The following is a 12,032-nucleotide window of genomic DNA, read 5'->3' as shown; positions in this document are numbered from 1 at the left end:
CTTCAACTGGGTCCAGTTTTGATGAGTGATACATGAGTACCTCTCTTCCTCCCCCTTTTTTCTGATACAAAACTGCATTTACCATCCCTCCTTTTTGTTCAGAAACATCTAGGTGGAAAGGGAGTGGCCAACGCTCCTGTCCACTGTTCCTGTTGCAGTTCTTGAAGAGGCCACAGAAAAGCCAACATGCATGACAAATGTTTTTTTTAATTTTTTTTTATCATGAAGCACCAGCAGAGGGAGCCAATGCTTCTCCCAAGTTTTCTGGTGTCTGTTTGAACTCAGAGCGATGTCATTTACACTGGCGCATGTCTTAAAACCTGCTTTTCTCTGGAACATATGTGTGTGAAATGATGATCTATTTTATTATTAACACTTAGGGTGAAGAAGACGAAAACAGTATAGTCATAAGTTATTTTAAAGTGTCTGTGTGAATAGACAAAAGCTCGTCCATTATACTAAGTTGGCAATTTTCAGCCCTAATCTGATGGTTAGCAAGCGTTACTGTTCAGGGGTCACTGATCTTTTTTCTGTTGTACGAAAGAATGACGGAGTGCTTCTTTCGGCGTTTTTGACCTTCATACAGTGACCTCACAACTCCGCAATATAAGCTTTACAAGTATAACGCATATTATTTAACAGTGTATGAATATATGTTATTTACAAATCTCCCTATATACCCCTGCTAGGTGTGAAATGCTATGTTTTAATTACTCAGCAATGGCTGTAACTAATATTTTTTATAAGGCAGACAGTGTCAACCTAGCCCCCACCTTTTTAAATGTCTTCCGCTCTCTGTCCTTGTTCAAATCAAGGCCGCAGCTGTGTTTTTATCAGGAAGGCACACCCTCCCTAATATTCTCACCGTTTGTCTGACTAAATGAATGGATGCTTTGTTTCAGCTTTAAACCTTGTACATTCCTAATTTTTAGCGTCTGTCTGGCTGAATATAGTGGCTGCTGTGTTTCCGCATTAGACTTTGCTAACAGTCCCTGGGGAACCCAATTTTCCAATAAATTTAACTACGCCAGTAAAACTGACACTTATATTAACCCTCAGCTGTCTCTCAGCCTATTCTAGTGATTTATGTGTGTGTGTGAATGCAACGCTTGTGTATAATGTGTGTTTTTCCTGCTCTGGACTCCAAACTTTGAAACCACACACGAACATTCAGCCACAAATCAAGATCTCAACTGCCTGTCCCTCACAGGAACGCACAAACTTTTTACAGCTGTCAGCACACCTTCTGTCATATACAATCACTTCAAACAATCACTCGCATTTAAACAAAATTGCAACACACTGCCATTTTTGAAATGCGCACAGATCACAAATACGGTAAAGGAATATCTTTTAGAAATACAGTCAAACAAATAAACAAAAGTTAAAACGTACTCCTCAGCGGCTCAGCTGTCAGCTCGCTCATGTATGCGCCAAATAGTTCCACTCATTCAAACAAACTTGAATCAATAAACTACCGTCTCAGATTTGTGTAGAAATCACAACACGGTCTCAGAATGAAGTGAAGAGTTTTACAAACGCTGTTAAATGATGAAGAAAAGTGAAAACGTACAGCTCAGCAAATAGTCACCCGCATTCATACTAAATAATCAAAACACACGCTTCCGTCTCTTTAAGCATAAGTCAGTCACAAGCGCAGCCCTCGGATGAGCTGAACAGCTCTTTTTCTCAAACTAAGCAAACAGACACCTCTTGGCCACCGCACAAATGACAACTGCTTCTCAGCAAACAAACACAGTCAAAGGATAAACACAAATTAAAACCAAATCTGAAATGCGCACAATTCGCAATTATGGTCTAGAATGAAATTAATATCGTTACAAATGCAGTGAAACAATGAACACAAATTAGAACATACACGGCTGTCTCTTTAAATATAAATCAGTCAGAAGCGCAGCCCTCGGATGAGCTGAACAGCTCTTTTTTTTTTAGACACACTTTTATCAGCAGCGCATTTTAACAGCAATTTGTCTTTTTCCTCAAACTCAGCAAACAGACTGTGTACCGCTGACCTCTTGACCACGATACAAATGAAAAACTGCTTTTTAGCAAACAATCAGTCAAATTATAACCAATTTCACACATATCAAAGAGCTCTGCTCTTTAATACATCACAACGGCCGCTGTTTATTTGTCAAAAACAATGTTACAGTCGGGTATTGAACCCAAACCTACCGCGTGGAAGACCGTTATATTAACCACTACACCATCAGGGTAGCACGTCAACAACACAATTTAACTGCTTTTTTATCCTAGGTCATCTCTGGACCTGTACACGTTCATTAATCTCTTCCGTTATTAACAACACACCGATATAATTAAATTCTGTGCTCTCGTCCAGAAACTTCGTCAAGGAAACTCTAAGCAGAGTAACATTATTTTTCACTGGACGCCACTCACGAGTTAATGTCCGAAGACTCGATGCTCTTAATACGGGAATTCCGCAGTCAGTTTTCTCAATACAGTTTATCAATGACATCAATGACATATACATATATCCCCGTCATGTTATGCAATTTCTTCGTAGCCCAAAACATCCCATAAGTACGTTAGAAATTACGCCTTTTGTGACATGAATTTGAGTGCTCAGCGCGAAGCACGTGTCAGCGAACCAATGCGTCGCACGGCTCACAACACCTCACATCTACACTATCACAAGTGCGCAATTTCTCGCCTTTATTTGACGTTTTCTGCTGGGCTCATTCACACGTATACACAGACCCCCCAAATGGCTGTATAACAACTCTGTTGCTGTGTGTTTAATCTTTACAATTACTCTATAATTAAGCAAATACTTACAGTTCGGACAGTCTGAGCAAAATTTGGAATATGTCTATGAATACAATGTTGCAGAATTCAGTTAAATAGGCTTCTGCTCACCTGTGAGATGTACCGGTACGACTCAGACTCCCCGAAGCTGCAAGCTCGCTCCGATGGCAATTATCGGTTCCCAGCCTCGAAGGGAGAGATGCGCCGTTATCTGGAATCAAAAGGAGAGGCCTGTTAACATTCCAACCTGAAGCTCTGTATCGTATTGGATCACGTCGGGGTCACCACTTTGTTGTGAAAAAATGTGTCTTTCACACTTAGAGCAGGTTTAAGAATGAAACAGAAAGCTCTCAGAGGCGTATAGTTGTATCAAAGCAATAGATTTATTTATCAACAGAGTTATTCAGCCCAACACAATTAAACATGCATGGGCAATCTAATGGATTCACTTCGCAGAGCTCCACCATCAGAACACGCTTGAACACATCAGCATGAACCTTAATATAGGGGTCCGCCCCTTGATACACATTAGTCAAAGTCAAAGATGCAAACGTAGCACGTTTATTACGTGTATTACGCTTGGTTGGAAGCCGTGAATGTCCATTCACCTTTGGCCCCTCCCAATAGGCGTTGGTTTCCGTCAGTGTGAGTGAGGTGTTGAATGCGAGAGGTCCTAGAGAAAGAGTGTGTGGAGAAAGCCGGGCTCAGCTGGGCGTAGTCCCTCGCTTGAATCTGAGTGTCTTATCTATTTAAAGATGGCTGCCTGTTCCTTGTGACGCAGTTAACCTCAGTAACCTTCCTCCTGCTTCTCTCAGGCCCTGTGTATGCTGTGAGCACTGTATAAGTGGTTAATAGAGCTGCATAAGCTAATGGTTATTAAAACTACAAATATGCTAGTGATTAATTAAACTGTATATATAAGCTAGCTGCTGATTAAGCTGTATATAAGCTAGCTGTTAATTAAACTGTATATAAGCTAGTTGCTACTTAAAGCTGCATATAAACTAGCTGCTGATTAAGCTGTATATGAGCTAATTGCTGATTAAAGCTGTATATGAGCTAATTTTATCAACAGTGAACAGCAAAAGAGTCAGAGGGAGACAATACCCCTGGGGGGTTGCAGAAGTTGAAAACAGTGACCACTGTGACTTCACCATCCTGAGAGATATGCTCATCAGAACACACATGCAGGACCTGAAGGACGTGACGAACAACGTCCACTACGAAAACTACCGCAGCAGGAAGCTGGCTGCGGTCACCTACAACGGAGTGGACAACAACAGGGTTAAAGGTCAACTGTCCACCAAGAGTCCTCTGGCCCAGATGGAGGAGGAAAGGCGAGAGCATGTGACTAAGATGAAGAAGATGGAGATGGAGATGGAGCAGGTGTTCGAGATGAAAGTCAAGGAAAAAGTGCAGAAGCTCAAAGACTCTGAAGCAGAGCTTCAGCGGCGTCACGAGCAGATGAAGAAGAACCTGGAGGCGCAGCACAGAGAGCTGGAGGAGAAGAGACGCGTGTTCGAGGACGAGAGAGCGAACTGGGAGGCCCAGCAGCGCCTGGAGCAGCAGAGAATGGAGGCCTCCAGGACTCTGGCACGATTGGCTTAGTTTGGAGGGCAGGGCCAAGACCATTTAGTCTGCGTGGAGTGCAGGACAAGCTCGGTCTGCTCTGAGCGCAGGGCTCAGACCATGCAGTCTGCTCGGAGAGCAGGGGTCAGACCATACAGTCTGCTATTAATTTTTATTTAAGACAAAACAGTCTAAATTTTTAAGCGTGTGTGTACGCAGGTGTGCTTGTGGAACATCGGGGGTTACGTCGGTGGGAGAATGGACGGACAAATTTGGTTAAGGCCAGGACACCGGGGGGTGGTGGTTGCCTTGCTGGCAACTCAGAGTCGGTTTATGGACAGTGCACTTCTCTCGGACGTTGTCATGACGTTCGGGAGGCAAAAACCCTCACCTAACTTAGCCCGTGCCTTTAAGCCATGTGCCTGAAGAAGGAGTGATTTCTCCGAAACGTTAATGTCATCCCGCTGATCGCCAAAGCAGACACCCTCACCCCAGAGGAATGCCAACAGTTCAAGAAACAGGTCATGCGAGAAATCCAAGAGCATAAAACGAAAGTTACGAACGTAACTACGGTTCTATGAATCCTGGATGACCGCCAGAGGCAGTGCTTAACACTGAATGTATTCCGTCGCGCGCATGCGCAGGTCGAATATTTATATCAACAAAGTCACGTGTGACCTCGGATGACCACCGTCATCTATAAGTTCCGGTGTCATCCTGAGCTCAGTCCTATGGAATCTTCTCGCGAGTTCACGGGATTCCGAGTGACCAAGAACTCTGGCGGTCATCCAGGATTCATAGAACCGTAGTTACGTTCGTAACTTTCGTTCTATTTCATCCTTACTGACCGCCAGAGGCAGTGCTTAACACTGGATGACTTATACCAAAAGAGTCACGAGGAAGCACAGTAACTACCCCTTATAGCTCCGGCAGAGAAAATTGGCCAAGAACCCTCCCCAGTGGGTGAGGGTCGGCAACGTTAACTCTGTAGTGTTTGGTGAATGTGCTCGGTGATGCCCATGAGGCCACCGCACATGTATCCCCCACAGGCACACCACTCAGGCTTGCCCTCGGTGTGGAGACACTCTTGGTAGTGACCCTTCACCCCGGATGGCCGAGCGCAGCCGCTCGCCTTGTATGTATCGGCAATGGCCTCCACTATCCAGTGGGACAGGTGCTGTTTTTCCTTTTTTTCTTAAAAAAGGAGCACAGCCCTTCTTAGGCTCACCATAACTGACTATGCAGGCGGTGGCTTCCATATAAGCTCTGAGGGCCCACACTGGGCACAGCAGCCTTGACCTCTCCTCTCCCGATGGGGGAAGGGGGGGTCAACTTTGCCAGCTGGATAGGCCGGTTTATATGTGAACGTATCCACCCCCTTGGGAGAAACACTGCCTTAGGCCAGAAAGTGACACCCAAGCCATCTGAGTTCCACCTCAGACATGATTCTTCCACTGATAGGGCATGCAGCTCGCCCCCACATTGAGCTGAATTGACAGCAAGGAGAAAACCGTCTTGCTGATAGCCATCTAGGCTCCGCCTGTGCCAGGGGTTCAAAAGGACAAGCATAAGCTGTCCAGTACCAAGGGTAGGTCCCATGCATGGGAGACCGGCCCTTATCCAGGAGAGACTGTAGAAACTCAGTACAGCAGGCACGGGGCGCTGTACTGGGACCTTGTTCCGAGCCGCACACTAGTCGGAGAACAGCTTCCACCTGTTTCTTGTACTGCAGGCAGGTAGACCGCGCACTGGCATTCAGAATAGTCCGTCAGACTGGTTCTATGCAGCCACTCAGCATCCGGTCGGGCCCCCCCGTGACCCCTAATTGAAGGCGGCAGGGATTGGAATGCCAAATCCGACCCTCTAGTTGCGACAGGAGATCCCTCCTGTCGGGGAAGAACTCTGACAAGCTTATAGCAAAAGCAGAGGGACTGGTGGAAAGGCATAAAGAAGATCCTCTGGCCACGTGTGAGCCAGGGCATCTTGACCCTCCGTCAGGGAGACCCAGTGGGGGCAGTGGGTCGACACGTCTGGATGCAGCCGCCACTCTCCTGGTGGAGGCTTGTAACAGAACAGGAAAACCACAACCTTGTTCCATTCCCCTGGTGGGTACATTGCCCACAGGCTGGTCAGGCGAGGGGCCTCCCAAGTCAGAAGGCCACGGTGATCCCCGTAGCAACTTCTGCAGATCTGGTGCCCCATCGATAGTTCATGGGAAATCACAGCAGAGGTGCTGTCCACCGGACAAGCACATGCTTTCCCTTCAACATGGAAGGAAGTGCTCGAGCGCTAGCTCTAGAACCTGGACCTGCGGTCTTTCAGCAGACAACTGCCCCCAGGCTGTCCCGTTCTGTCACCCTGCACCCGCCTTGAGAGGCAGGTACCTGTTGTGACAATCTCCTGGTGGAATGGAACCGAGCCCCTGGGGCTCGGTTCCTGGGACACTGTTCGCCAGATATGCACTCCCTCCATGGGGATAGTGAATAGATGAATAGACACTGTTTCGATAATATTATTGCCCTGTATTGCCCTGTGCCACTTGGCATCCAAGTGAAGGCTGTTCAGCCATCCGCACTGGGGCGACAGACAGGCCCTCATAGGGCCACCCTAATGAAGGTTATGCTCTGAGAAGGGCTCAGGTAGCTCCTCTCCATGTTCACCTTGAGGCCTACCGGGCCACGTGAGAGAAGGCGAGCAGTGTCCTGTGGCGCCTGAAGCCGGGACGGCACCTAGGTCAGCCAGTCGTCTAAGTACGGCAGTATGTTCACGCCCTGCGATTGCAGGGGGAAAGGACAGCAGTAACACACTGTGGACACCCATGGGGAGATGGGAGAGTCCGAATGGAAGCACCCAGGACTGAAAGTTGTGGTGACGCACCATGGGAACAGGCGTCGATAGACGTGAAGCACTCTCCCTTGGAAATCCGCTGATGGGAGAAAGAACCCTGACAGCCGGCCTGGAGACATCTCCTGGCACCCCTGCCGGGGGGGACGGGGACGTAAGTAGGGTTGTATAGGTAGCGGTCCGGCCTCTCAGCAGGACGCCGAGGCCTGTTGCGCTACTAGGGTAAGCTGGAGGCTGAGAAACGGCCTTGTGGGCCAAAAATGGGACCCCTAGGTCTGGGGGTGCAGGCATGTCCCTGCAAAGACCAGAGAACTGCTGCCAGGTCTGGCTAGCTCTAACAGTCCGCTGAAGCGCCTGTACAGCAGCTGACTCGAACAGCTCACCAGGTTCCACTGGGACAGTATGGAGGGTCCTCCTACATGTCTCAGATAGGGGTGACTGCGCCAGCCAAACCTGGCGGCGAGTCTGAACCAGGGTGGACATCATACATCCACGTTCCCTCGATATGAGCGCAAACGCCTGCAATGAAGCATCACTGAGCAGAAGCGTCGAAGTAGCCCGCTGCAGAGAATCTGCGAGGGAAAGCATGAGGTGGGAGAGGGAGTTGTCGATACGGTGCACAGTGCTGCTGTGTCCTAAGCCCTGGATAGCAGGTCATCTTTGACCCGACATTGGGTCGAGGGCACCTGGCATCGGGCCTCAGAGTCTCCTCAGGGGAAACTGATGGACGCCATAGTCGTCTAACTGGCTGGCATACGTGCAAGGCCAGATTTGCCACCTCCTGCATGGTCTGATGTAAGGTGGGAGAGAGCCCTGGTGTCTCCACCATGCACGCAACTCCCTCAGATATTCCTCGGAGGGAGGAAGAAAAGGTGGTGAGGGCGGGAAGGTGCCTGAAGAAGGCACTCACAGGTGGATGTTCCAGCTGCTGTGTATGCCCGGCGTGCAAGCGCCATACAAATGACCAGGGTAGGTTGGTCTGGATTCAGCTTCCCTGACAGGGGGAGGTAGCCCTCCCGCATCAGGTGTTCCACTTCGGCCAGCCTAGCAGACCTTACTGCTCAAGGCGTGATGCCGCAGGTCCTGCCTGGGTTCTCCCTGCCAGGGCAAGAGGTCAGGGCCGTCCTCCGGCTGAAGAGGAGCTATACAGGTCCTACAGCCGGGAGAGTTTAACATGGCCGCGATTCTGGTGGAACCCTTGTCCCACTAGTTTATGCGGAATTCCAAATCAGTCCGAGCGGGAGCGCTCTGCTGAATGTTAAGAGAACAGGCAGGGGGCAGTCAGTGGCGAGTGATCCTTCGGACACTCCTCCCTTAGCCAGCCGCTGCGGATATTGGTGACCCACCAGTTAGCCTGAGCGAGAGCACTCTGCAACTGTGGAAACAGGTCAGGCAAAGTCCTTATAGTGAGAGGGGCGAGGGCACTCTCTAAGCCCACTCTCTTCACTAAGATAGTTGCTGCAGATATTAGTGTCCCCCCAGTTAGCTTGAGCGAGAGCACTCTGTTACCGTAAAAAACGGACAAAACAGAACACAGTCCGTACAGTGAGAGGGGAGCGAGGCCACTCTTCACTAAGATAGTTGCTGCCGATATTGGTGTCCCACCAGTTAGCTTGAGCGAGAGCACTCTGCCACTGTGGAAACAGGTCAGGCAAAGTCCTTATAGTGAGAGGGGCGAGGACACTCTTCACTAAACTAATTGCTGCAGATATTGGTGTCCCACCAGTTAGCTTGAGCGAGAGCACTCTGCCACTGTGGAAACAGGCCAGGCAAGTCCTTATAGTGAGAGGGCAGCGAGGACACTCTTCACTAAGCTAGTTGCTGCAGATATTGGTGTCCCACCAGTTAGCTTGAGCGAGAGCACTCTGCTACTGTGAAAAACTGACAAAAAGAACACAGTCCTTACAGTGAGAGGGGAGCGAGGACACTCTTCACTAAGACAGCTGCTGCATATATTGGTGTCCCACCAGTTAGCTTGAGCGAGAGCACTCTGCACTGTGGAACAGGTCAGGAAAACAGTCCTCATAGTGAGAGGGGAGCGAGGACACTCTTCACTCGGATAGTTGCTGCAGATATTGGTGCCCCACCAGTTAGCTTGAGCGAGAGCACTCTGCTACTGTGAAAACGGACAAAAAAAACCACAGTCCTTACAGTGCGAGGACACTCTCCACTTGGACAGGTGCTGTAACTCTTGGTGTGCTACCAGTTAGCCTGAGCGAGGGCACTCTGCTAACTGATATCCGCTACCGATATGTCCATAATGTTTACAACAATCAATGGACCCACCGAGTATTAGCTTAGTCTAGTTAGCCGGAGCGAACTCGACAGCCGTAATGCGTAAAAACCATCAATGGGCACAACCTCGACGTTGATTTAGTCTAACTAGCATTCACCGAGTTAGCCTGAGCGAGCACATTCCGCTAACTGTGATCGTTGTAATGCTACAAAGTTGATGGCCAATACAAAGTTGATGGACGCAGTCCCAGCATCAGCTTTTGTTTAGCTAGTTTCCCACTGAGTTAACCTGAGCGAGGACGCTCTGTTAACTGTGACAGCTGTAAGGATACAAAGTTGATGGCTACAGCCCCAGTATCAGCTTTGTTTAGCTAGTTTTCCACTGAGGTAACCTGAGCGGGGACGCTCTGTTAACTGTGACAGCTGTAAGGATACAAAGTTGATGGCTACAGCCCCAGTATCAGCTCTGTTTAGCTAGTTTCCCACTGAGTTAACCTGAGCGAGGACGCTCTGTTAACTGTGACAGCTCTGTTAACTGTGACAGCCGTAAGGATACAAAGTTGATGGACGCAGTCCCAGTATCAGCTTTTGTTTAGCTAGTTTCCCACTGAGTTAACCTGAGCGAGGACGCTCTGTTAACTGTGACAGCTGTAAGGATACAAAGTTGATGGCTACAGCCCCAGTATCAGCTTTGTTTAGCTAGTTTTCCACTGAGTTAACCTGAGCGAGGACGCTCTGTTAACTGTGACAGCCGTAAGGTTTACAAAGTTGATGGACGCAGTCCCAGCTAGCATCCAAGTTAGCCTGAGTGAAGACACTGCTAACTGCGAATTACGTCAGATGTAAAGATTAAATCTCCATGTACACAACGCCAATGCGGACTAGTGTCTCACAACGTTTGCCTGAGCAGGAACACTCTGCTAACTGTGATAGCCGTAACACTGTGAAGGGCGGGCCGACAGCGTAATTCTACGCTCTCGTTAGCGCGCCACTCGATTACTAGAGCGGAAGCGCTCTGCCAACCGTGGAACAAACAACTGTTATAGAAAACAATGTTAATCGATCTTACCGATTGCTGTCATCACGACTTAGCTGCCCTTATCAGACTGGTGACGACCGATGATAGGAGCGTCCACCAGTCCGGGGCTTGATGTCCGCACGGCGAACACACCGTTCCCTCCGAAGAGGGACAGCTCGTCGCAGCCTTTGGAGGGCGAGAGAACCGCAACTCCGACCGGTAGTCACAAGGCTACAGCGACGAGCTCTAATATGTCTTGATCGTAGACACATCCTTGTTTAAGCTACCATGGTAGCTAACCTGTGACGCGAGAAGAAAAAAAGGACTGAGCTCAGGATGACACCGGAACTTATAGATGACGGTGGTCATCCGAGGTCACACGTGACTTTGTTGATATAAATATTCGACCTGCGCATGCGCGCGACGGAATACATTCAGTGTTAAGCACTGCCTCTGGCGGTCAGTAAGGATGAAATAGAATCAAGATCTACGAGTTCCCAGAGGCCGATGACGAAGAAGAGAACCGGCTGGTGAAGAAGATAAAGGACAAGTTGCCGCTGGCTGTAGTAGGAAGCAACACCATCATCGAGGTGAACAGCAAAAGAGTCAGAGGGAGACAATACCCCTGGGGGGTTGCAGAAGTTGAAAACAGTGACCACTGTGACTTCACCATCCTGAGAGATATGCTCATCAGAACACACATGCAGGACCTGAAGGACGTGACGAACAACGTCCACTACGAAAACTACCGCAGCAGGAAGCTGGCTGCGGTCACCTACAACGGAGTGGACAACAACAGGGTTAAAGGTCAACTGTCCACCAAGAGTCCTCTGGCCCAGATGGAGGAGGAAAGGCGAGAGCATGTGACTAAGATGAAGAAGATGGAGATGGAGATGGAGCAGGTGTTCGAGATGAAAGTCAAGGAAAAAGTGCAGAAGCTCAAAGACTCTGAAGCAGAGCTTCAGCGGCGTCACGAGCAGATGAAGAAGAACCTGGAGGCGCAGCACAGAGAGCTGGAGGAGAAGAGACGCGTGTTCGAGGACGAGAGAGCGAACTGGGAGGCCCAGCAGCGCCTGGAGCAGCAGAGAATGGAGGCCTCCAGGACTCTGGCACGATTGGCTTAGTTTGGAGGGCAGGGCCAAGACCATTTAGTCTGCGTGGAGTGCAGGACAAGCTCGGTCTGCTCTGAGCGCAGGGCTCAGACCATGCAGTCTGCTCGGAGAGCAGGGGTCAGACCATACAGTCTGCTATTAATTTTTATTTAAGACAAAACAGTCTAAATTTTTAAGCGTGTGTGTACGCAGGTGTGCTTGTGGAACATCGGGGGTTACGTCGGTGGGAGAATGGACGGACAAATTTGGTTAAGGCCAGGACACCGGGGGGTGGTGGTTGCCTTGCTGGCAACTCAGAGTCGGTTTATGGACAGTGCACTTCTCTCGGACGTTGTCATGACGTTCGGGAGGCAAAAACCCTCACCTAACTTAGCCCGTGCCTTTACCGTACTCGCTGCGTGGAATGTTGTCAGTGAGGTGGCTATCGCCCTCCGACCCGGCCTCCATTTTTTTATCCAGTCCCT

General features: G+C 49.2%; 1 protein-coding gene across 1 annotated transcript; it reads left to right on the top strand.

Annotated features, from left to right (window-relative positions):
- Positions 1-4,811: 4,811 nt before the first annotated feature.
- Positions 4,812-11,580, top strand: LOC306783936 (septin-7-like; the record flags this gene model as incomplete). Its single annotated transcript, XM_079297328.1, has 2 exons — positions 4,812-4,913; positions 10,942-11,580. Coding segments are annotated over 2 exons (741 nt in total), but the record flags the coding sequence as incomplete, so codon positions are not given.
- Positions 11,581-12,032: the final 452 nt, after the last annotated feature.

This window comes from Melanostigma gelatinosum (genome assembly GCF_949748355.1).
Source record: "Melanostigma gelatinosum genome assembly, contig: SUPER_10_unloc_1, whole genome shotgun sequence".
In the NCBI taxonomy this organism is placed as follows: Eukaryota; Metazoa; Chordata; class Actinopteri; order Perciformes; family Zoarcidae; genus Melanostigma; species Melanostigma gelatinosum.
Note: the sequence above shows the minus strand (reverse complement) of the source record. Positions and strands in the feature narration are given on the sequence as shown.